Source organism: Eurosta solidaginis, chromosome 1, assembly GCF_040869045.1.
Source record: "Eurosta solidaginis isolate ZX-2024a chromosome 1, ASM4086904v1, whole genome shotgun sequence".
Classification (NCBI taxonomy): domain Eukaryota; kingdom Metazoa; phylum Arthropoda; class Insecta; order Diptera; family Tephritidae; genus Eurosta; species Eurosta solidaginis.
The window spans coordinates 151,867,037-151,892,706 of record NC_090319.1 but is presented as its reverse complement, the minus strand read 5'-3'; the positions used below and the strand labels follow the sequence as shown (position 1 = coordinate 151,892,706).

The window sequence follows — 25,670 nt, the reverse complement described above, 5'->3', positions numbered from 1 at the left end:
GACACGCTGGGCGGGAACGCGTCTTCGCTCTCCTCGCAAACGTTGCACAGACTCAGTGCTTACACTGGAGAGGAGACAATGTCTGATGAAGACGGCGATTCGCCAGTGGTGGAGGGCCTTAGTGCGAGTCCTACAAATAAACCTCCACCACTGTAAAGCGGCATCTGCTGCGCTGCTGCTCCAGTTTTCCAGTGCGGCGGCTGATATAGCCCTTATCCAGAAGCCTTGGGTAGTAGGGCACAAGATATGCGGGCTGAAGGCAGCAGGATTGACGTGGTGCCACACGTGCGAAACCAAGAGCTTGCATCTTGGTAAGATCTAATATAAATATTCTTTTTCTTCCCCATTTTAGCGACGAGGATGCTACAACTTTGATGTTGACGGTCGGTGGTACAGATGTTCACTGACGTCTTTCTACTTCCCCCATGAGGTGTCGGCTCCGAAGGAGCTAGTCTACAAGATAGCGCGGGAGGCAAAGGATTCACTATTATGGGGAGATGCCAATGCGCACCACGAAGTGGGGCAGCGGAGACACAAACGAGAGGGCTGAGTCACTCTTTGATTTTGTTATTTATCATAACTTTAAGATTTGCAATAGGGGTTCGGTACCCACGTTTGCTACTAGGAGCAGACATTAGGTTCTGGACGTCACCCTGATCTCAGGCAGCGGGGAATCCTTGATAAAAAACTGGATGGTGCTTCACGACCACTCCTTTTCGGATCATAGATTTGTTCGCTTCGACCTTGGCTGGGTGGCGCTCAGAACAGGCTGGCACAGAAACCTAAAAAACGCTAATTGGCGTATCTATAGAGAGGAGTTTCAAAAGAGGTTCTCAGGATCTAGTGTTCATATTCCCCAGAACTCTGCAGAGCTGGATAATATGGTTCACTTGTATACGAAAGCTTGCGGGGAGGCTCTTAATAAGGCCTGCCCTAGGAATAAATCTAGAGGTAAAACCAAAACACCGTGGTGAACGCGGACCTAGACGTAGATTGTCGGAAAGCATTTAATCTTGCTAAAGCATCCAGGGAGGCTGAAAAATGGGATGCATACAAAATGATGCTCGGAGATTATAAGAAACTGCTAAGATCGTCGAAGAGGACCTCGTGGCGGAAGTTTTGTAGCCAAATGGAGACGATTTCTGAGGGATCCAAGCTCAGAAAGATGCTCCCTGGTGATCCAAAAAGTGTCCCTGGATACCAGCAAGGATCTTATGGGACACGGAAGGATTCGGCAGAGAGCACCCTACGCCTGCTCCTGAGCACGCACTTTCCGGGCGCTAGTGATGAAGAAATGAAATGGAGGGAAACTCATACTGGCGAACAGTTTGAGGGGAAATTCATTATTATAGGTAAAGTTAAATGGGCTATAATGTCATTCAAGCCCTTCAAAGTACCAGGGCCGAATGGATTGACCCCGGTACAACTCCAGCAAACAATCGAGCTGAGCTCTTTGTGGTTGTATAACATATTCAAAGGAGTTTGTGCTTTTAACCATATACCACGGGATTCGCCGCGAATAGGTGAGGTTTATAATTGGGTTTGGAGGAGCTATATATTGCGCTGGCAACATGAAGGGTTGCGCTACACAGCCCCTTGAATCTGTATTTTAGTCGCCTCTTATGACAAGCATACCTATCGCGGATATATTTTGACACCCTAACCCGCTGGGGGAGATCGAGCGCTTGGAATGGGCCCATGAGGCGGCAGAAGTAGGTCGAAGGCAGTTCCAAAGGTTTGCTGCGAGAAACCCTCTGTTCTGCAACCGGAACGAGGAGGAAGAAGCGTCCAATGGCAGAATGAAGAGGCAACGTTCGGCGGAAGGCGACAAGCCTGCCTTCAAGAGACAGAAAGGACCCAGTGTCAGAGCCGCGAAGCAGGGCAGTCGCAGAGACAAGACAAGTAGGCCCAAAGCAGTAAGGGTGATGGGTCCCAATAGCAAGGTAGCAACTACCTCGAGTCAGAGGGAAGTTCCAACTACGAAAGTAGGAGATAATCCAGTTTTCTCGGAGATGCTGAAGGGAGAGACTCCGGCTTTCTCCGAGGTGCCAAAGGGAGATAACACTAAGACTCCTGCTTTTCCCGAGAAGATGAGTGATGTGGCAAAGCAGTCACTGACTGGGGCGCTGGTTGGTCGTAGCAGTCCTTTCGGACAGATGACTACTGAAAGAAGGAGAGCTGTAGACAGGGAGCTTATTAGGTTAATGCTTAAGATGATGCGGGAACAACCAAGTAAGCCCCTTCCAACCTTTGATTCGGGGGGATGTTACAATGGTGTGAAGATGACAGCGTGCGACAACATCGCGAGCTTGCACTGGCTGGAGGAAGTGGTCCCAAACCTCCAACGGCAAGGCACGAACGCGCGGTTTGAGGTGGTGGATAAAGCGCAAATCCCCACGGTACCAAAAGTTAAGGTATGGATACCATGCGTGATGAAGTCGGAGAAAACACAGAAAACACAGAATCAGATTTCGAACATACCGACACAAATAAACAAGCAGGCGGAGGATATATTTTACACGCAGCTTGGCAAAATGTCCTTTGGCACAGGCAAAATTTACATGCGACTCAGGAAAAGAAGTCCCGAGGATAAAAATCCTAACACGCCAGAGGTGGGCGAAGTCGAATTCTCTAAACCAAAATGGCAAGGGGAGGACGACGACGTCACGACGAAGGTGCTGGAAGGGGACAAGCAATCCAATGGTGCTTCGAGCCCTACTGATAAACCTCCAACACAGAAAAGTGGCGTCGAGCGAACTCCTCCCAACCCCTGAGGAGGGTTCGTTTGACGTGGCGCTGATCCAGCAGCCGTGGCTCTCATCGGGAGGAAAGGTTTCTGGACTTAGCGCTCGTGGATTTGCCGTTTACTACTCGCAAACGGAAGGACAGGTGCGAGCGGTAGTAATGGTAAGAAAACAGCTGCATTCAGATATGCTGCCTAATTACACTACTGAGGACCTCGTAGTGATGGCCGTTGATCAAAAGAATAAGCAGGCATTTACCCTGGCATCCTGCACCATGGCCCATGCTGCAGAGGTTCCACCGATGGAGTGCGAGCGGCTAGTACAGAACGAAGGGCGCAAAGGGCGGTTGGTCATAGGCGCGGATGCAAATGTGCACCACAATGCGTGGGGAGGAGCAGATACGAACGAGAGAGGCGAATCTCTATTTTGTTACATCCTACAAACCAGTTTCCATATAGCCAACAGGGGAAATTTCCTAAATACATTGGTCTAACATCCAGCAATATTCTGGATACTACATTGAGCTCCGAGTGTGATATATCAAGGTATGATGGTTCTTGATAGACCATCCTTCTCCGACCATGCGTATATAAGCTTCAGCATCCCCCTAAAGAGGGTAGAGAAGGGAGGAACCTTTAGAAACCCTAGGTCAACGAACTGCACTAAATTCCAGAAACAGGTAGAAACAAAACTGGGACAACCCAAAGAGGTTGCCAATGTGGAGGAACTGGAGGAGTCGGATGAATTCCTAACAAGGACGCTTATGACTGCATATAACAAAGCTTGCCCTCTAAGAAGATTCATAGGAAAAGCAATGCCGCCATGGTGGAGCAATGAGTTGAATCTTCTAAGAGGACAGGTAAAAGAAATGTTTAAGCTCGCAAAGACCGCGGAAAGCGAAGCGTTTCGGGACGAGTACAGGAATCTACTATAGAAATTAATAAATTTCTATTTAATATATATTATATTATAAAATATAATTTTTATTTTGATAGATATTTTTCATTAAACTCTAAAATTTTCATTTTTTGATAATAAAAAATAAACAATCTAATAATAATACATTTTAAAATATAAAAAAGTATATTTATAACAAGTAAAAGTTATTTTTTAATGTTAATTTACATTGTATATTGATTACTGTAAGAATTTTGTGTTGTAGTTTGTAAATAGTTTGTATTTTGTGTTGTATATATATTGCACTTTTTTTTTTTTGATTATCGGAATTTTGAGAAATGTAATGAGAATGTGTTTATATAATTGTGTTAAGTTTACTTTGGTACTGATGTAAATACCTAATCTTTTGATGCTTCAAATGATTCAATGTACTTATAGATTTTATTCCCGCAATGTTGTTATTGTTAGTGTTGACTAATTGTAGTAGTTTTTATGTGGATTAATATTAGGTTGTTATTGCTATGGTATTTTGTTGATGTTAAAAATCTCTTCATAGCTGTGCGTGAAATATTGTTATTCATAATGATGCTATTGGAGAACCTAGGATGTGGTTGAATGATAGTAGATGGCAACTTTGTGTGCGCAAATTACTCAAATTTAAAAACTTGTATTATGCAGAATATATGTTCAATATAGAATTGTACTCTGCATAATGTATGTCCAAGTTGTAGATAGAGAATGAAAAGTTTAATCTATTTATTATTTAATTTATTCGTTTGATTTCAATTTCAATGTGATATATTGATATTTAGGAAAATATTTCGTTAAATTTAATTTAAAAAATGTTTATAGATTTTTAAAATTGTAGAAATTTGTTTGATTTTTAAAAATCAAAGTTATTTCTGTTTTTTTTTTTTTTTTGAAAATAAGGTTATTGTTTAAATATGAATTTATTTGTATCGCGGAATTTGTATGTCTGTTATTGTAAAATATCTTTTATGTGTAGATTATAAATACTCTTGAATAAAAACTGGAGAAGAAGTGCACATAATTCAAATGTACTTAATTAAACTATAATTTAGAAAATGTAATTACATTTTTGTATATATTTAATAATTTTATCAATAATTTATATTAAAATAATTTGTTTGTAATTTGGCTTAATGAAAAATATAGAAAATATATACTATTTTGAAATTATGAACAAAAAAGCTCACCAAATGTTGAGGGTAGGTATAATCTTTTAATGTAATGTCCTTTGCAAGTTACTGTGAGGTTTTTGTTTCACAAATATGTAACCTGTTTTGATATTTCTGTTGTTCATTGTAGCGCTTTAAATGCTTTTGGAGTACATTGAATTGTACTTGTAACTGTTCCAATGCATATTTCTTCCTTCTTGATTCCTCAAATTTAGTTCATGGTATTGTATTGTATTTGGTATTGCGTTTTTGTTTTTTTTTTTTTTTTTTTTTTTTGAAGCAGAATCTTTGCCTATTTATACGTGGATTTACTACTTCGAGAAAATTGTCGTTCAAAAGGTGTTGATTTGCCGGAGGCATCACGTCATATTTCAACTTTAACAACGGTCTTGGCATGATCGCGAATATAGAAATTAATAAATTTCTATTTAATATATATTATATTATAAAATATAATTTTTATTTCGATAGATATTTTTCTTTAAACTCTAAAATTTTAATTTTTTAATAATAAAAAATAAACAATCTAATAATAATAAATTTTAAAATATAACAAAGTATATTTATAACAAGTAAATAACCCTTCATCTACAAGCGGGAAATCTCCAGGGCGAAGAGAATGTCATGGAAAAGTTTCTGTACGGACACAGAGTTCTCCAGCGAAACAGCAGTCTTAGCAAGGGGAAAAATAGTCCAGGGACTAATAAAGAACGAGAACGGGAAATGGTCACATAATAGTGAGGAATACCTTGAGGTGCTTTTCGACACACATTTCCCATCGGGAGAAGGTTTAGAAGAGCCAGCAGACATAACTCACACTTCGATCACGGAGCCGGTAGTGCCGGTCTTTGTGACCGATACCAAGATCGAATGGGCAGTGAAGACGTTTTCTAAGTTTAAATATTCGATGGGTGCATAAGACTGAATCATGTACCGCACTCTTGGGGAACTGCTCGTGTAGTTTTCCTACCAAAGACGGGCAAGATCGGTCACGTGTATCCCAAAGACTATAGACCCATTAGCTTAACATCATTTCTGCTCAAAACCTTTGGGAGGCTGATAGATGTGTACATAAAATCCAACGTGGACGAAAAGCTGCTCTCCACAACACAACATGCGTACACCAAATGCAAGTCGGTAGACACTGCATTGCATAGGGTGGTAATAAGCATAGAGAAATCCCTGGAATATAAGGAATATGCTCTAGGAGACTTCTTGGACATTGCCGGGCCTTTCAATAATGTTTATAAATGGGCGATTATGGATGGTCTTAATTACATTAAAGTACATCCGGCCTTAACCAGATGAATCGGATGAATGTTAAATTGCAGGAAGATTACATCACAATGGAGATTGTACGAGGCCACGAAATCAGAGGACAGGGGCACGCCGTAGGGAGAGGTGATATCACCTCTGCTGTGGACGCTGGTCATAAACCAACTGCTGAGGCAATTCGATGAGGGACCCGTAAAACTTACGGCTTACGCAGATGACGTTGCAATTGTCATAAATGGAAAGTGCCTTCCAACGATTAGTTCTTTGATGGATCGGGCGCTTCGGGATATTCATACCTGGGCATCTAATGTCGGGTTGAAAGTCAATGCGGAGAAGACGGATATGGCCTTTTTTACAAGGAGATATAAGGTCCCAAATTGGACCAGGCCTAAGTTAGGAGGGGTGACCTTAAAGGAGAAACCTTCTACAAAATATCTAGGAATCATCCTAGACAGTAAGCTTTCATGGAAGCTCAGTGCGGAGGAGAGGGTGAAGAATGCATCAACGGCACATTATGCATGTAAAAGAATGCTAAAATGTACGTGGGGCTAATCGTCCTCTCTTTCTCATTGGTTTTTTAAAGCGATCGTAAGCCCTATTCTATACTATGCAGTTCTTGTTTGGTGGAAAGCCACACAAAAAACAACTTACCTCAAAAAATTAGAGGGGGTATGCAGATTATCATTAGCGTTACGGGAGCCTTGAAAACAACTTCAACAGCTGCACTGTATGCCATTCTGCCTATTCCACCTGTAGACCTTGTAGCAATGAACATAGCATTAACAACCAGGCTCGGTGCCCCGGGGCAGCTTGAGCGCCGACCATACGGCCGTAGTAGTATAGCGTCATCAATCACAAGACGTACAGACTACCTGATTCCCAATCTGCGCTTCGAGGGAGACCTTAAGGCCACAATAGAGGTGGACGGTTGGCGCAAGGGTGCGCAAATGGCGGACGAGGCGACACATGTGTACACAGATGGTTCCAAAGTAGTGGAAGTAGTAGGGTCTGCGGTAGACTGTGCTGATCCGCAAATAAGCAGATCCTGCGGGCTACCGGATTACTGTAGCGTTTTCCAAGCGGAAATATTAGACGTAACCAAAGCATTAGAAACCCTGGAAGAGAATAGCTTAAGCTGCAACCATGTTAACTTTTTATATTGACAGTCAAGCAGCAATTAAGGAAGTAATCTCGCATAGCACAGCATCTAAATGCGTGTTAGAGTGTAAGCAGTCTCTGGAGAGAATCGGGACAGGGAGGAGCATACATCTATATTGGGTTCCAGGACATATGGGAATAGATGGGAATGAAAAAGCGGATGAACTATTTAAAAAGTGCGCATCCCTTGAAGCTTCCTCCGTAGACGTCCCAATTAGACTGGGCAAGATTAAGCGAAGGGGAGAGGTGCACATGACCGACCAAGCGGAAAACGCGTGGGTTCAAGCGCGGGGCCGTAAAGTGTCGAAGATTATGTGTAGGTCTTACAACCTTAGACTAACAAAGTTGCTTCTATCATTAAAAAGAGAGGACTGTATACTCATAACGGGTATTCTGACCGGACACTGCCTTATGGCGTCACATGCCTTTAAATTAGGCTTGGTCAGTGATAGCAGATGTAGGAAGTGCGGTTTGGAGGAGGAAAGGATCGAGCACGTTCTGTGTTCGTGCCCTGCACTTGCCGGGCTAAGACTCCAGCTAATAGGAGTGATACAGCTGTCAGATCTAGAAACAGCAAGTGACTTAAGTCCTACTTCTAGTATTTGCCAAGAGTACGGAGTTATTTTATAACTTAGGTCCTGGTTTTTGATAGGGGTTTTCAGTTTGTTCGTTAAAAAGGAACTTCTGGTAACATTACGGACTCAATCAGTCTATGTGAGGTCCTCATGGACCAGCCAGTTCAACCTAACCCTACTGTACGTGGTGGGCGTTTGCGTCTGTCCCGATGAGCAGATGGCCTTTGCTTAAGTCGGCCACCAGATCCTTTACCGTATTTTGCACCATACGGCATATAAGCGGAGGCTAGCGTTAATTGGGTGCCTCCGCTTGCCAAGCTGGCCGCTGTAACGTCACCATTGCTATAGTTAGGTAAGAGAAAGCCTATAGTAATTTGCAAATGCGACAAATCGTCGCACTGCATCTTTGTCAGTCGGCTTAGTATATTTTTTGATTGCTTTTATTTTTAAGGGATCTGGCGACAAACCCTTAGATAAACACTTGTGTCCTAAAAACGTTATATCTGGTCTAAGGAAATGACACGAAGATAAAAAGGAAACACTAAAATCCGAAGAAACTCACCAAAAACATATCGCAGTAACATTTATCCCGGGTTTAATGGAAAACCAAAATCTTCATAAAATAATGAAAATTAACAATGTGAACTATGCTCACAAGCCAAACTTCACTTTAAGAAATATTTTTACAAAAACAAAGAATCCAGTGGAAAAAGAGCAACAAAACAACGTAGTATATGAAGTAAAATGTAATGGCAAAGTGGGTGAAAAATGTGATCTATACTACATAGCCACAACAAAACGGCAACTGGGTATACGGCTAAACGAACACGAAATGTCATAGTCCATACTTCGTATAGCATCATATGGTAAAGTTATGCGTTGGTAAGGCGGAAAAAGAAAAGAAAATATGCAAAGAAGGCAATTGGGATAAGGTTTACAACAACTAAGGCATGACGTGGCTGAATGCCTTTGTAACACTTCAACCATCGTAGGAGTGCGGGTTCAAATCCCACTCCCGGAAGAAAAGGCTTTGAAGAGATTTACAAGGTATAATCGAAACAGCTGTCGCCTCGTCCGTACTGATTTCACGTTGTTTAAATTTTTCCCAAGCTATTAAGTAAATGGGTGGAGCCGTGTGTAGAAGTCCGCGAAAGTGGGGAAAGCTTCTGACCGCCATTCACCTGAGAATGGCCAGAGCGATTCTTTTGCATGCGGTTCAAGCAGCTCACTACTGCTGGTCGCTTGCGGCCAAGTATCCTCTGGGTAGCCGCTAAACATCCGTTTAGCGGTGAGCTAATGTGAGAAGGAGACAACCTGGCTAGGCCACTCTGACATAACCGGTTTAAGGGCTAGCCGGGGTAGATCTAATCAGCAGCATCTGTACACCTCTAGGTGCGGCTGCAAGCGGGTGTCTGTCTTGGAGCAAGCGGCTCCCGCCACGTGAAACCATACTCCAATGAAATACAAAAACAAGCCTCGGATAAATACACTCTCTTTTGATGACGACCATGGCAAACGTTTGAAGGACAATGAATTGAGGGCATGCACCTCGGACGTTCCCTGAATGGGATTGGTGCAGATGCCCGGCTGGTTGATGTCCTCGTCAAAGCAAAATCTGACATCACCGCCATCCAAGAAATGCGTTGGAAGAAGCAAGGAAGAAAGAAGATTAAAAAATTGTGACATCTATTGGAGTGGCCATACGAATAAGCGCAGTTTCGGCGTCGGATTCGTGGTGGGAGAGAGACTTTATCGCCAAGTGCTGTCGTTCACGCCTGTAGACGAGCGTCTCGCCGCTATCCAAATAAAAGCAAAATTGTTTAATATATCATTCATCTGCGCCCATGCGCCGACAGAGGAGAAAGACGATGAGGTGAAATACACTTTTTATGAACAATTAGAACGCACATACGAGCGCTGCCCCCGTCATGATATAAAAGTCGTGCTTGGCGACTTTAAAGCCAGGGTGGGGAAAGAAGGTGTTTTTGGCCCTACAGTCGGAAAGTTCAGCCTACACAATGAAACTTCTCCTAACAGACTGAGGCTGATTGACTTTGCCGGTGCTCGAAACATGGTAATATCCAGCACGAGGTTCATGCATAAAAAGATACATCAAGCTACATGGCTGTCGCCTGATCGAAATACTCGCAATCAGATCGATCACGTAGTGATAGACGGACGGCATGCCTCCAGTGTTTTAGATGTGCGCACGATCCGAGGACCTAACATCGACTCGGACCTTATCTCGTTGCAGCCAAAATACGCACCCGCCTCAACGCGGCTAAAACCAAGGAACAAAAAACACAAGGAAAGCTCGACGTCGAAAAGCTTCAATCACAACAGACTGCCAATGATTTCGCAACTCGACACCTGCTCTCTGAGAGCACAACTCATCCTGAAGGAATTCAGGAGCAGTGGGAGCATATCTCCAAAGCACTTCGTACTGCCGCCGAGGAAAAAATTGGTTACCGGCGGCCATGAAAAAACAACTGGTACGATGAAGAATGCCGCGTTGCAACCGAAAGAAAAGACGCTGCCTACAGGGCTACGTTAAAAGCGAACGCGACAAGAGGGGTGTGTGAATGCTACCGTGAGTTGAAAAGGGAAGCGAGACGCCTTTTCAGGAAGAAAAAAGCAGAAGCAGAAAGGCGTGAGTGCGAGAAGCTTGAGCTGCTAGCCACCAGGAATAACGCCCGAAAATTCTCCCAAAAAATACGGCGACAGACGGAAGGTTTTAAGACCGGGGCAAACTCCTGTAGGAATGAAAACGGCGACCTTGTAACTGATGTCCAGAGGGTGCTTAGATTATGGAGGGAATACTTCTCTGCTCTCCTAAATGGAGGCAGCAATTGACCGCGCAGAGATGAAGAACCCGATCCCGCAATCGATGATGATGGAATATATGTCCCCCCGCCCGTTTATGACGAAGTTAGAATAGCAATAACCAGATTGAAAAACATTAAGGCCGTGGGCGCTGATGGATTGCCTGCGGAGCTATTCAAGTTCGGCGGCGAGGAGTTGGTAAGGCGCATGCAGCAGCTTCTTAGCAAAATATGTGCGGACGAGTGCATGCCCGACGGTTGGAATCTAAGTGTTCTTTGCCCAGTCCACAAGAAGGGGGATACTGCAAAATGCACCAACTATCGTGGAATCAGCCTTCTTAATATCGCATATAAGGTCCCTACAAGTGTATTGTGAGAGAGATTGAAGCCCACCGTGCACCAGCTATTTGGACGCTATCAGTGCGGCTTCGGACCTGGTAAATCTACCATCGACCAGATTTTCACAATGCGTCAAATTTTGGAAAAAAAACCTGTGAAAAGAGAATCGACACACATCACCTCTTCGTCGATTTTAAAGCCGCCTTCGACAGCACGAAAAGGAGCTGCATATATGCCGCTATGTCTGAATTTGGTTTCCCCGCAAAACTTATACGGCTGTGCAAAATGACGTTGAGCAACATCATCAGCTCAGTCAGAATTGGGAAGGACCTCTCCGAGCCGTTCGAAACTAAACGAGGTTTCAGACAGGGTGACCCCCTATCGTTCGATTTCTTTAATTTGATGCTGGAGAAAATTATACTAGCTGCAGAACTTAACCGCACTGGAACAATATACTATAAAAGCGTGCAATTACTGGCATATGCTGATGACATTGATATCATCGGCCTAAACACTCGCGCAGTTAGTTCTGCTTACTCCAAACTGGAAAAAGAGGCGGTAAAGATGGGTTTGATGGTGAATGAGGACAAAACGAAGTACCTGCTGTCATCCAGCAAAGAGTCAGCGCATACGCGCCATGGCAACCACGCTACTGTTGGCAGCCATAATTTCGAAATAGTAAAAGACTTCGTTTATTTGGGAACCAGCATCAACACTAGCAACAACATCAGCACTGAAATCCAGCGAAGAATCAATCTTGCCAATAAATGCTACTTTGGACTAGGTAGGCAATTGAAAAGTAAAGTCCTCGCTCGGCGAACGAAAATCGTACTCTACAAGTCACTTATCGTACCCGTCCTGCTATATGGGGCAGAAGCATGGACCATGACAACAGCAGATGAAGCGGCTTTGGGAGTGTTCGAGAGAAAAGTTCTTCGAAAGATTTATGGACCTCAACGCGTTGGCGATGGCGAGTACCGAAGAAGATTTAATGATGAGCTGTACGAGCTATACGCAGACATCAACATAGTCCAGCGAATTAAAACGCAGCGGCTGCGCTGGCTAGGCCATGTTATGCGAATGAAAGATGATGCTCCGGCCAACAAAGTGTTTGTATCGGAACCCGCCTATGGAAGCAGAGGTAGAGGACGGCCCCCACTCCGTTGGGAGGACCAGGTGGAAAACGATTTAAACTCCCTTGTTGTGACCAATTGGCGCCGGTTGGCGGAGCGAAGGAGCGACTGGCGCGCCTTGTTGGACGGCCATAACCGTTTAGACGGTTAAGCGCCAATTAATTAAGTAAGTAATACTGTTTTCACACAGAAACTTAATGATCTCATTTCACCTGCTAATGAAATCGTAAATTTTTTGCTTTCACACAGAAGTATGTGCTCGATTAGTATGACAGATGAAATGTCAAAATAATAATAACAATAATAAGATCGCGGATTTAAATTGTTAATAACAATAATATTTAATTGGTTTAGAAAAGTAAACGTACAATGCAGGAAAATAATTATTTAAAAGAAATATTTGTTGCAAATACTGCAAGTATGCAAGCTTTGCAATCGATGCAAGCAAGTTACGACAACGCCGTTGCTTTGCAAAGAAAGCGAAAGGAGAAGAATTTTTTAATTTTGCAGCATCTGAGACGACAGCAGATTTACCTTTACGGGTTAATGGCAACGAAAGCCTCTCGGCGATCCCTCTGGAAATTGGTAAGTCAATTTATAGTTTATAACACACTGTCCGGTTATAGGTAATTCTTTTTATTATAGGGACGGCCCTCATCTTTCTGGGAAGTCACTTGTGACTGCAACGACGACAATTTTTTTAAGACACACTTCCGCATGCATCGTACCAGATTTGAAACCCTCTGCAGCTTCCTAAAAAATTTTCAGAAGTCAGACACAAATTGGCGACTTGCGATACCACTATCGAAACGGGTTGCTATTGCTTTATTTACTCTGGGATCAGCTGGAGAATACAGAGTGGTATCAGAACTTTTCGGAGTTGGAATATCGACGGTATGCAAAATTTTATGGGAGTTCTGTGAGGAAGTTTACGAAGCAATGTCAGCGCAATTTATTAAAAAATTACCACCTACTCCAGAAATTATAGCTGATCTCGTGGGTGGCTTTCATCGTCTAGGTTTTCCACAATGTCTAGGGGCAATAGGTAAGGAATATTACATGTATTTATGCACATGTACGGGAATAACCATTTTTACCTAGATGGGTGCCACATCGCATGCAGAAGATGCAGTCGATTATTACAACTACAAAGGATGGTATTCCATTATATTATTAGCTGTAGTGGATTACAGGTAGGTACACTATGCTGTAGTTCTTGCCATGAATTGGTGCTAATTATGTTATTTTTCAATTTAGATATCGTTTTTTATATGTGAACATCGGCTCTCCAGGACGATGCAATGATTCACAGATTTATAATGCCTCTGTAATGAAGAAATTAATGGAAGAAAATGAACTACTGTCCGCGAGTAAAAAGGAAATAGGTGGCGTAAATATGCCAATATGCATCATTGGAGACTCTGCGTTCCGATTTTCCACCACTTTGATGAAGCCGTACTCTTTTTCTATGGCGCTAACTGAAACGCAAAGCTTTTTAATTATAATCTTTCAAAATGTAGAAGGGTGTCTGAAAATGGCTTTGGCCAGCTAAAAGGACGATTCCGTCGAATTGGAAAAGGTTTAGACAATAGAATTGGTAAGGCAGCTATTATAATTAGGGCATGCTGCGTCATTCATAACTTCCTAAATGAAATGAATGATAAAATAAATGACTTGTGGCTGGAGAGGTTCCAAGAAGTAGGAAGAAGTTATGAAAGACCGCAGTTTAATGTTGTGATTGGCGACAATGATCCATCTGCTGAAGAAATAAGACGAGGACTATGCAATTATTTTTGTACGTACATATTTTATTTATTATTTTTGTATGTTGTATGTTGATGACATTAATATTTAGAAATGTATGTGATATTCAATTTTTTTTATTTAAAAATGCCAATATGCCGTTTTTGAGTTCTTTATTGTTTTGGGCTATTTCTTTCAATGCGTTGGCCTTCTCTTCCTCAATTTTCATGAATTTGTTTTCGTTTTCTTCACTTTTTTTCATGTAATTAGTTATTTCCACTGACACCTCCTCAAATTTCTCCATGACTTTCGTGTGAACACTAACAAAATTTTTTTTCTTTTTAGGTTCGATCGCAGACGAGCCTGGTAGTGGCGACGGTGGGTTGGACCAGGGCTGCGGTGTAGAAGGGGTAGATGTCAATTGTGGTGATGGTGTTGAGGGTACTGAAGATGTGGTACTTGATTCTGTTTAAAATAAAAATTTTAATAAAAATATGGCATGTTTTTAATATATTCGTAACACAATAAAAATATAAACTGAGCATATACATTGTTTCTCTGTTTTTTTTTTTTATTAAGTTGAAGAAAATGAAAAAGTTCTGCAGGGCGATATCAAAAGCCCTTGGAGTCTTGGCAGGAATACTGTTCGTGGTATTACATATATAAATAAATTTGCAGTACTCGACAGATGATGTTCTGGGTCACCCTGGTCCGCATTTTGGTCGATATCTCGAAAACGCCCCCACATATACAACTACCACCACTCCCTTTTAAAACCCTTATTAATACCTTTAATTTGATACCCATATCGTACAAACATATTATAGAGTGACCCCTGGTCCACCTGTATAACGATATCTAGAAAAAGGCGACCACCTATAGAACTATGCCCCGCTCCCTTTTAAAATATTCATCGGACGTCACTGATCTCTCCAGTTTTTTCGTCTCGCGAAACCTGACATTAACTGCGACCTTATTTACAATATGGACGTCCCAAATGTCGACCATTTTAAACATCCACATCGATGGTTCTACGCTACCGACTGCCCTACACCCCAAAATCTTGGGTGTAACGTTTGATCAGGATCCACATTTTGGTGAGCATGCAGCCGCAATTGTACCGAAAATCCAGAGCCGTAATAAAATTCTCAAATTCCTTGCTGACAGTACTTGGGGAAAAGACAAAGAAACGCTACGCGTCCCCTATACGGTCGCCAAGCCTAAAATCTACTCACTGGAAGAATCTACAGGCCTGCCAAAATACTGCCCTCACAACCGCCGCGGGTTGTCTTCTTATGCCCCCAGAACACCATCTACATAATGAGGCGAGAATTCTCCCCATCAGGGAGAGAAATGAAATGCTACCCAAACAGTTCCTGTTGAATGCGCAGAAACCTGGGCATCCCAACAGAAATATGATTAATGAGTCAACACCGCCCAGGGGCTTAAGGAGTCATCTCCGTAAGCATTATGAGGAAATACGGCACCGAGAACTCAGTCGTATGAAGCCAAAAAACACAAGCAGGTTCTCGTCGAACTCCATAAACAGGCGTCGGACCTTTATGCCGGGAATGGCCCGGTGAATCCAGTACTCTGGGAACAGTACCCAAAACTTGCGGAAGAGGAATGCATACTCCCCAGAGAAACGCGAGTCAATCTAGCTCAACTTCGTTCTGGATACTGTAACAGGCTAAACTCTTACCTATCGAGAATCAACCCCGACATAGAAAATGTATGCCCCGCTTGCAATGTGGCCCCACATGACACCAACCATCTCTTGTAATGTGGAACCAACGCCTCTAACACCCCTTTCATTATGGTCCATCCCCTGTCGAAACAACAAGTTTCCTTGGGCTCCCGTTAGAGGACATTGATGACAATTTGTGATCGATCGCACCTATTGGACGGGGCGAAGCACTGCTACAACACTAACAACAAACCACCACCAAAAAACTTCGGACCTCTGTGCCAGAAATTATCCGGCGAACCCCGTTCCTATAGTCATATACCCTAAACTCACTAGAGGAAAGCAATGTCCCCAGGGAGGCGTACGTCACTCTAGCCCAACTTCGATTTGAATACTGTAACAGGATTTTGATGACTTGTGAGTAGTCCCACCTCTTGGACGGGGCAAAGCACTGCTACAACAACAACATCAACAACAAGGGCCTCTCGGCTGTTATCTGTTTGCGCGCATTACAAATCAATAGCAATACCCTTCCAGGTCTTGTAGTAATGCCGAGAGGCCGTCAAAAGTTTTTGTCGGAAAGGATAGCAATGGTTATGGTTGGCACACGATACACATATATATACATACCATCGATGCTCTCCAACATAAGTTCACAAAATCGATTGGCCTTAAAGCCACCAATTATTTGATGCACTCTGGCATAAAAAGGCCATATTGACGGTGATCCCCCCGAAGGACCCATTTCCGTTTTTTCTTTGCTAAAACAAATTATGTTTGCTTAGTCCCACTTTTAATTTAATTGATATATAAATATGGTAATTTATACGCCAGCATGACACTGCTTATACGCGTCCAATATCGAGAGAGGTGTCAAACGACGCGTCTTGATATCAGTATTAATAATCCGAAACCGGAAAATAAAAATTTTAACTCGTTCAAAAGATATTAATGAAAAACCGAAAAATGACCCGCGGGTCCCTCCGAAACCGGGGGTGAAATCCATAGTATTTTTGGTAATTGTTTACTTTAGCTGACAACTGCTAAAACCCAACCAAAAAAATATCAGGACCACGAATCCGAGAGCGGAAATTCAAAATTTTATTTCTGTCAAAAGTTATTTCCAAAAAACCGAAAAATGGCCCCGGAGCGCTCCGAAACCTGGGTTGGGATCCATAGCATTTTTGCGCAGAACACCTTTCTGCATTGGCGGCCTTTGGCCGCGCTTATAACAAATTACCCTGGGTGAGTCCAACACCGGTTTGGACACCAAAACTATATCCTCGCAAAACACTATTACCCACAGTTTTTCTTGTGGCTACTACAAAAACATCAAAACAACAACAACCACATGAAAATTTTCAATTGTTTGCAAATATCTCCAAAAGGAAATAAAATTTGGAATTTCCGCCTTCGGACTCGTGGTCCTGGGATCAAAACGCGTCTTTTGACACCTCTCCTTATATTTTTGGACGAGTGTTTTAGCAGTTGTGAGCTAAAGTAAACAATTACCTTTTTTGGTAATAGTCTAGTTGAGGGGTCGACTGCTAATACGCTACCAAAAATATCGAGAGGTGCCAAACGAGGGGTCCAAAACTATATCCGGCCAAAAGACTTATGTTCACAATTTTTTGTTGGTACGCCAACATTACAACACCCACATGAAAATCGCCAACTTCAACTGCAAATATCTCCGGACAGAGATAAAATTTTTATTTTCTGGTTTCGGATTATTGTTGTCGAGATTAATACGCGTCTTTTGACACCTCTTTGATATTTTTGGACGCGTATTAGCAGTGTCATGCTGTCGTATATAATTACCATAAATATTTTCTTACCGGTATCGCTGGGTAAAATTTGCGATCTTGACTTGAATATCTCGAGCGGTGTAATTGTAGCCTAACTTTGCCAACTCGTTTGCCATCTCTTTATATATATGGCCATTCTTTCGCGAAGATCGAAGATCAGCAGCACGCTCTTCCCACAAATCCAGGATAGCCACTTCGCCATCTCCAGGCCAAAACAATCGCTTTCTTTTAGGTTTTGCTGCTAAAGGAACAAAATTCATTTAATTTTTTTTTTCCATGTGTGTATATAAAAAGTATAATATATTAATTTACTCACTATCACTATTATTTTGCATTATGAAAACAACAAATTCTGGTTTTTTAAAATCAATTAAATTTGTTTAGCGCATATAATGACATTTCTAACTGACAGCCAATGACATTTACTTTGACAAATGACATTTTTAAGCACTGAACACACCAAAAACTAAGAAGGGGAACGCTGCCAACAGAGTTGCATTGTGCTTTTGACTTCATTAGGCATTCGATTAGCTACTAATGAAATAATTATAGATTCGAATTTTGTAGGGAAGATTGAGCTCAATAAGAGTCTTAATGTAGTAAAATGCCTTTATTATTCAATAAGCCGTCTGTGTGAAAATAGTATAAGTTAAGTAAATAATAATTGTCAAGATTGAATTTTCATGTTTATTGTTGGGAAAAGTGGTTAATTTTTATATATTTGATATATTTTCAAATAAACAGCTTTCTGAAGATGACGCAGTAAGCGTTGAAATGCGTGAAAGTAACACAACAACAACAAAGTACACTTATTTAAAACGACCATAAAGGCTCTTCCCAGCAAACCATATAGTTTCAAATTGGTCTAAATAAAAATCGTACCACAATATTATTATATGATTTAATGAGTGAACACTTATGCTCTTTTAATTTATTGGCATTCGTCGACAATGGTCGTTTTTGTAAAATTCGCTTCGTTCCTTTAAAGAGATCATTCTGTCTTATTTTAAGTTCTGTTTTGAAATCTGACCTAACCGTCTAACCTTGCAAACACAAGTTTTGAAAAAAAGGAATTTATCGTTATATAAGCAATATTGCGTAGACAAGTAGCAATAAATTATGTTAGGCTAAACCGCATAAACACAATTTTTGAAATATGAGTTTTGTAATTGAAATCAGGGTAGTTTTGGCGCAAGTATAAAGACAATGTAGCGTACTCATATCGAAGTAAGATATTTCGATGACGACTATGAGTGGTAATGGTCTCGCTTGTGTAGCGCACTACCCTAAGAATTTCCCACTGGGACATTCGAGTATCGAATGAGCACGGTAATCCGATACTAGCCTCTAAAGGCAAGATGTTAATAAGCATTTACAGACGTATGCATATACATGTTCATACCGATACCGTTAAATCCAGCGAGCGAGTGAACTTTTTGCACATTTGCTTATGGCCTTTATTTGTTTTTCAAATTGCATTCCGATGTCTAGCAACAAATTACTTGTGGACCGCTACCTGGCACAGAATAAATCGATGCTAGACAATTAATGAAGCCTAATTTGAAGCTAACTAGAAAAACAAGAGTCAGTTCCTGATAAGCAATGAAAGTTAAAAGTCGCTCGGGTTATGAATAACGCGGTAGAAAACCCGAGTCATAAGGTGAAGTGTGCTTTTGCTGTTTTTTTTTTTTTTGCCGTGAGATGCACTGTTTAGTAGGATGATTGCTTGTGATTTGTCAATTTAATTGATTAACTTTTAAGTAAAAAAAAAAAAAAATTTAAATGCGCTATCAAAAGGAACGTGCATATAAAAACATAAAAGCAATTACTGCAGTGTAAATACAATAAAATTATAAACTTGCACATTCACACAAATTTAGATAATGTGAAGTGTAGGCAGTTGCCTTTACCGCGGAACCAAAAGCAATCCTTAATATTTAATTTATTGACCGGCCATAAATATAATTAAAACTTTAATCGAACTTTAATAAAAAGTGCAGTGCAACAACAGCTAACGCTACTTCTTTTTTAAAAAGCGAAGCAATAGCTGAGAAATTGCAAAATATATATACGTTCATGTGCAGCATATGCACCAAATTATGGAAACACAAATGGCCAATAAAAACTGTGAATACAGGTCGTGCATTTAAGCAGCCAAAAGGGCTGAAATCCAACCGTCTTTAAACAGCTAATCAAAACGTCGATCTGCGATAAGAATCTCCTTGAGTTTAAAATGAAACTTATTGGTATTTCATCAACACGTCTGAGAGGGTAAAGGATAACCAGCTTTTCTATGGATACAGGCAGACTTGCGATATGACCAAAACATCGGACTTTAAGTACCTATAATATCCCCGGAGGGATATCATTGATGTTGATTTGATAGATTATTTTAGGACCGTAGGCGTATTTTTCTTGCTAGTACATACATAAATATGATTAATGCTTCAGTGCAATTCTGTTAAGACGTACATAGCTATTAGTAATTATGTACTAACAATTGAAAGTTTGATTAGTTTCATTGAGCAGAAGTTTATTTGCTATAGCATTCTGTTATGGTGATTTCGATGATTTTTGGGTTCTTACACCTAAATTGATATACAAAAAGGTCAATTAATTGTGTTAAGCAATAGTGCAAAAATCATAATGTGATAAAGAGTTTCAAATTTTATATGTAAATTCATATGTAAAAATTATATCAATTTCTTGGACACGAGATATAGTTTCAGGCGCAATAAAGCGCATCCTCATACATCTCTAGTTATCAGGGTGTGTGCAAAACATTTGCTGTGCATGCACATGTATGTATGTGACGTACACAGGCATAATTCGGGTCTACCTATTTAGCTATAGAACCTCTGGTTCTAATTGATTATGATTCTTCAACTACACGCATGTTTGATTACAGCATAAACCTATCGCGTTTGCATCCTCGTCGTCGCTGGTACCAACGTCGCATCGATGGTGTAGCCGAGTAAGCATGTAAGTAAATCCGTTCACATTCTATTTTACATATGTATGCACAGGTTTTATGTAATTTTTTTTTTTTTTTGTAAGTCAAGAGGGCATTATTTTCAATAGCCTCTTAAACTAAAGTTTTCAAACCTTGGGTTTTAACCACGATCTCCAGGATATTACCGTTACATTGATATGCGCATTTGATCGCATGTGTAGGTCGATTTAAAAATCGCGTGGTTGCAACAATTTGCACAGCCAAGTTAGCTAAATGTGTATTGAGGAAAATACTACAAGGATAATTATGGTAGTAACCTTAACCAACTTCGTCCTCATATTTAGCCTACGTTCTAAATACATTCTAGTAAGCCAAATACAATTATATTGAATTTCTGTTTGTTAACACGTATACCTTCAGGGATATTTAGACTAATAGGCTATCTGTTTTGAACATGATGATAAAGTTGATTGAATCCAAAGTATTTCGTTTGAATAGATAACTATTAAATGCTAGTAATAAGGAAGCAGGGAAATTTTGTTAAAGATTTTCTTATGAATAAAATGAGAAATTGTGAATTGCTAAAGATGGAATTCTAGGGTTTTATTGGCCGTTGACGAAATGTAGGGACATTGGTGGCTGAGATGAAGTAAGTATTAAGAGGGTTAACCGACGAACATACATTTTTTTTTTGGTTAACAGGTCGGGTGGGTAGAGACATGGGGAGTTCTTCCAGCTTTTTTTCCCCATAAACGACGATTGGTGTAACGTTCCCCGTTCTTCTTTCTTGCCTTGTTCATTTTCCTAGTCACTTGGTTTTTTTCTTTGTTTGTTTTGCACTGGCAATTTGCTGGCGCAATTCCGCGTGGAATACCCCTTTGTTACCGTAGGCATATATTTAAATATTTTTTTGTGCGACTTCGTTGCGTGAGGCTGAAGCACCCCCACCCCCAATTTCCCTGAGCTAAGCTGAAGCATAGCTAGATATGCCACCTCGCCTCAGTCCAATCGCACCTTTGTAAATTTTCCTTATTTGAACAACGTCGTGAGGAGAGGTTCGCTACAGAAAATAAATGGCGCCCAACGTGTGGGGCCCGAATGTAGGCATTTCGACAGTTGATAGAGTGTCTATATTGCGGATCAAGTCTCCATAAATTTTTTTATATTTATACCGTTTTTTTATGTTATCGGCCGAAGAATGGATAAGGAAGCAGGACCTACAGAATTCTGGACAGCTTCGGAAGCTGACCGCTTGTTTTTCCATCTCTTTTAGTTCGCCGATAAACAAATAGCAGTAATGCATATTTTTTTTGAGAGTTGTTAGAAAAGATCGGATTCTTAGCAAATTGAGTCATCTTGATTGCTTACCAGAAATCTAACTTCTTTCGATTGGATTACATTTTGGATCATAGTAATTGTTGGAATACAAGTTACCTATAATTTTTTTGGGAAGGTAAACGAAGTAGACCTTTGCTCTTGGCTCATGTCGATGGCATATCCTTCGAAATCGTCCCGAGAACTGTTTTTTTTTACTTGATTTTTTTTATTTTTCGGAAGCTCTTATAGAGAAACGGCGTGAAGTGATACTTCGCCGTGATTAGAATATTTATACCAGCATTAGTTTCGGAATGTTACAACAACGCATCGTCAATTACTTAATTGTGTATTTATATTAACAAACTTCATCTTTAGCCATTGATATGCCCTACAGAATAGTCGGCCATATTAAATTAACACTTAGATTGATTAATCTGGAAATTTTTTTTGCGAAGTCTGAATTGTGTAAAGGAAGATATACCTTTGTTTACCGGTTGTGAATAACCAACCTTAGGAAATTCAAACATTTTTTTTGAAAGTTTAAACTTTTGAGAAAAGTCTCAAACAACGTTTACGTGACCCCGTGAAGCACAGGAGTCATAGTTTTTTTGTATAATGTCAGTAACCCATAGCCCCGATAAAATATCGACTGAAGTAGCAGGAGATATCATGGACATTCGAATCTCTAAATCGGAAATCTTTGTTTTTCAAAGCTAGCCTGCAACCTGGTGTGGCGTTCGAAGCTCGAAATTAAAACCTTTGAAGTTTATTTTATTTACTTGCAAAAAAAAAAAAAAAAATTCTAAGTTTAAAATGCGAAAAAGAAAAGCAAACTTTATATAATACTTTAATAAAAATTAACGAAATGTACAATTTCGAACTTTGAAAGTCCATACCTATGTTAATTAGTATTTTAAAGTAAAAAAAAAGAAAGGACTCAAGTATTACCAACTAAGATCAAGTATTGCTGAGAAATTAGGGAGCATGATATTTTTTTTTTAAATTTTTTTTTGTGAATTAGCACTGGAAAAGAATTTTTAACAAAACAGTTTAAGGAGTAATGGGTAACGCCAAGACCGTCATTGTTACTCAGAAGGTGCTTGAAAATCTCCATAATAAATTCGTTTCCATTACTGATATATATTTTTCTGGGATGTTCGGTAACCTGTTGCAGACGCTAACTTCCGCGTTCGCGTCGTGTAGCATCTGTCTGGTGGGGAGGGTTTGTAGCGCACTACCCTAAGAATTTCCCACTGGGACATTCGAGTATCGAATGAGCACGGTAATCCTATACTAGCCTCTAAAGGCAAGATGTTAATAAGCATTTACAGACGTATGCATATACATGTTCATAACGATACCGTTAAATCCAGCGAGCGAGTGAACTTTTTGCACATTTGCTTATGGCCTTTATTTGTTTTTCAAATTGCATTCCGATGTCTAGCAACAAATTGCTTGTGGACCGCTACCTGGCACAGAATAAATCGATGCTAGACAATTAATTAAGCCTAATTTGAAGCTGACTAGAAAAACAAGAGTCAGTTCCTGATAAGCAATGAAAGTTAAAAGTCGCTCGGGTTATGAATAACGCGGTAGAAAACCCGAGTCATAAGGTGAAGTGTGCTTTTGCTGTTTTTTTTTTTTTGCCGTGAGATGCACTGTTTAGTAGGATGATTGCTTGTGATTTGTCAATTTAATTGATTGACTTTTAAGTAAAAAAAAAAAAAAATTTAAATGCGCTATCAAAAGGAACGTGCATATAAAAACATAAAAGCAATTACTGCAGTGTAAATACAATAAAATTATAAACTTGCACATTAACACAAACTTAGATAATGTGAAGTGTAGGCAGTTGCCCTTTACCGCGGAACCAAAAGCAATCCTTAATATTTAATTTATTGACCGGCCATAAATATAATTAAAACTTTAATCGAACTTTAATAAAAAGTGCAGTGCAACAACAGCTAACGCTACTTCTTTTTTAAAAAGCGAAGCAATAGCTGAGAAATTGCAAAATATATATACGTTCATGTGCAGCATATGCACCAAATTATGGAAACACAAATGGCCAATAAAAACTGTGAATACAGGTCGTGCATTTAAGCAGCCAAAAGGGCTGAAATCCAACCGTCTTTAAACAGCTAATCAAAACGTCGATCTGCGATAAGAATCTCCTTGAGTTTAAAATGAAACTTATTGGTATTTCATCAACACGTCTGAGAGGGTAAAGGATAACCAGCTTTTCTATGGATACAGGCAGACTTGCGATATGACCAAAACATCGGACTTTAAGTACCTATAATATCCCCGGAGGGATATCATTGATGTTGATTTGATAGATTATTTTAGGACCGTAGGCGTATTTTTCTTGCTAGTACATACATAAATATGATTAATGCTTCAGTGCAATTCTGTTAAGACGTACATAGCTATTAGTAATTATGTACTAACAATTGAAAGTTTGATTAGTTTCATTGAGCAGAAGTTTATTTGCTATAGCATTCTGTTATGGTGATTTCGATGATTTTTGGGTTCTTACACCTAAATTGATATACAAAAAGGTCAATTAATTGTGTTAAGCAATAGTGAAAAAATCATAATGTGATAAAGAGTTTCAAATTTTATATGTAAATTCATATGTTAAAATTATATCAATTTCTTGGATATTCGCGAGATATAGTTTCAGGCGCAAAAAAGCGCATCCTCATACATCTCTAGTTATCAGGGTGTGTGCAAAACATTTGCTGTGCATGCACATGTATGTATGTGACGTACACAGGCATAATTCGGGTTTACCTATTTAGCTACAGAACCTCTGGTTCTAATTGATTATGATTCTTCAACTACACGCATGTTTGATTACAGCATAAACCTATCGCGTTTGCATCCTCGTCGTCGCTGGTACCAACGTCGCATCGATGGTGTAGCCGAGTAAGCATGTACGTAAATCCGTTCACATTCTATTTTACATATGTATGCACAGGTTTTATGTCATTTTTTTTTTGTAAGTCAAGAGGGCATTATTTTCAATAGCCTCTTAAACTAAAGTTTTCAAACCTTGGGTTTTAACCACGATCTCCAGGATATTACCGTTACATTAATATGCGCATTTGATCACATGTGTAGGTCGATTTAAAAATCGCGTGGTTGCAACAATTTGCACACCCAAGTTAGCTAAATGTGTATTGAGGAAAATACTACAAGGATAATTATGGTAGTAACCTTAACCAACTTCGTCCTCATATTTAGCCTACGTTCTAAATACATTCTAGTAAGCCAAATACAATTATATTGAATTTCTGTTTGTTAATGCGTATACCTTCAGGAATATTTAGACTAATAGGCTATCTGTTTTGAACATGATGATAAAGTTGATTGAATCCAAAGTATTTCGTTTGAATAGATAACTATTAAATGCTAGTAATAAGGAAGCAGGGAAATTTTGTTAAAGATTTTCTTATGAATAAAATGAGAAATTGTGAATTGCTAAAGATGGAATTCTAGGGTTTTATTGGCCGTTGACGAAATGTAGGGACATTGGTGGCTGAGATGAAGTAAGTATTAAGAGGGTTAACCGACGAACATACATTTTTTTTTTTGGTTAACAGGTCGGGTGGGTAGAGACATGGGGAGTTCTTCCAGCTTTTCTTCCCCATAAATGACGATTGGTGTAACGTTCCTCGTTCTTCTTTCTTGCCTTGTTCATTTTCTTAGTTACTTGGTTTTTTTCTTTGTTTGTTTTGCACTGGCAATTTGCTGGCGCAATTCCGCGTGGAATACCCCTTTGTTACCGTAGGCATATATTTAAATATTTTTTTTGTGCGACTTCGTTGCGTGAGGCTGAAGCACCCCCACCCCCAATTTCCCTGAGCTAAGCTGAAGCATAGCTAGATATGCCACCTCGCCTCAGTCCAATCGCACCTTTGTAAATTTTCCTTATTTGAACAACGTCGTGAGGAGAGATTCGCTACACTTGAACGGGGCGAAGTACCACTAGAACAATAACAAACTAACAAGAAT

The 25,670-nt window shown here is 40.1% G+C and overlaps 2 protein-coding genes across 25 annotated transcripts in view; one reads left to right on the top strand and one right to left on the bottom strand.

Annotated features, from left to right (window-relative positions):
• The window catches only part of LOC137236879 (protein eva-1), a 3,007,131-nt gene that overhangs the window by 1,856,478 nt on the left and 1,124,983 nt on the right, over window positions 1-25,670 (top strand). The window lies entirely within an intron of this gene.
• Window positions 14,003-17,511, bottom strand: LOC137236881 (uncharacterized). The gene is made up of 3 exons (XM_067759971.1): window positions 17,411-17,511; window positions 16,203-16,333; window positions 14,003-14,350 (listed from the first exon to the last, which is right to left on the bottom strand). Exons 1-3 carry the CDS (start codon window positions 17,494-17,496, stop codon window positions 14,013-14,015), a joined length of 555 nt encoding a protein of 184 aa, XP_067616072.1. The 5' UTR covers window positions 17,497-17,511; the 3' UTR covers window positions 14,003-14,012.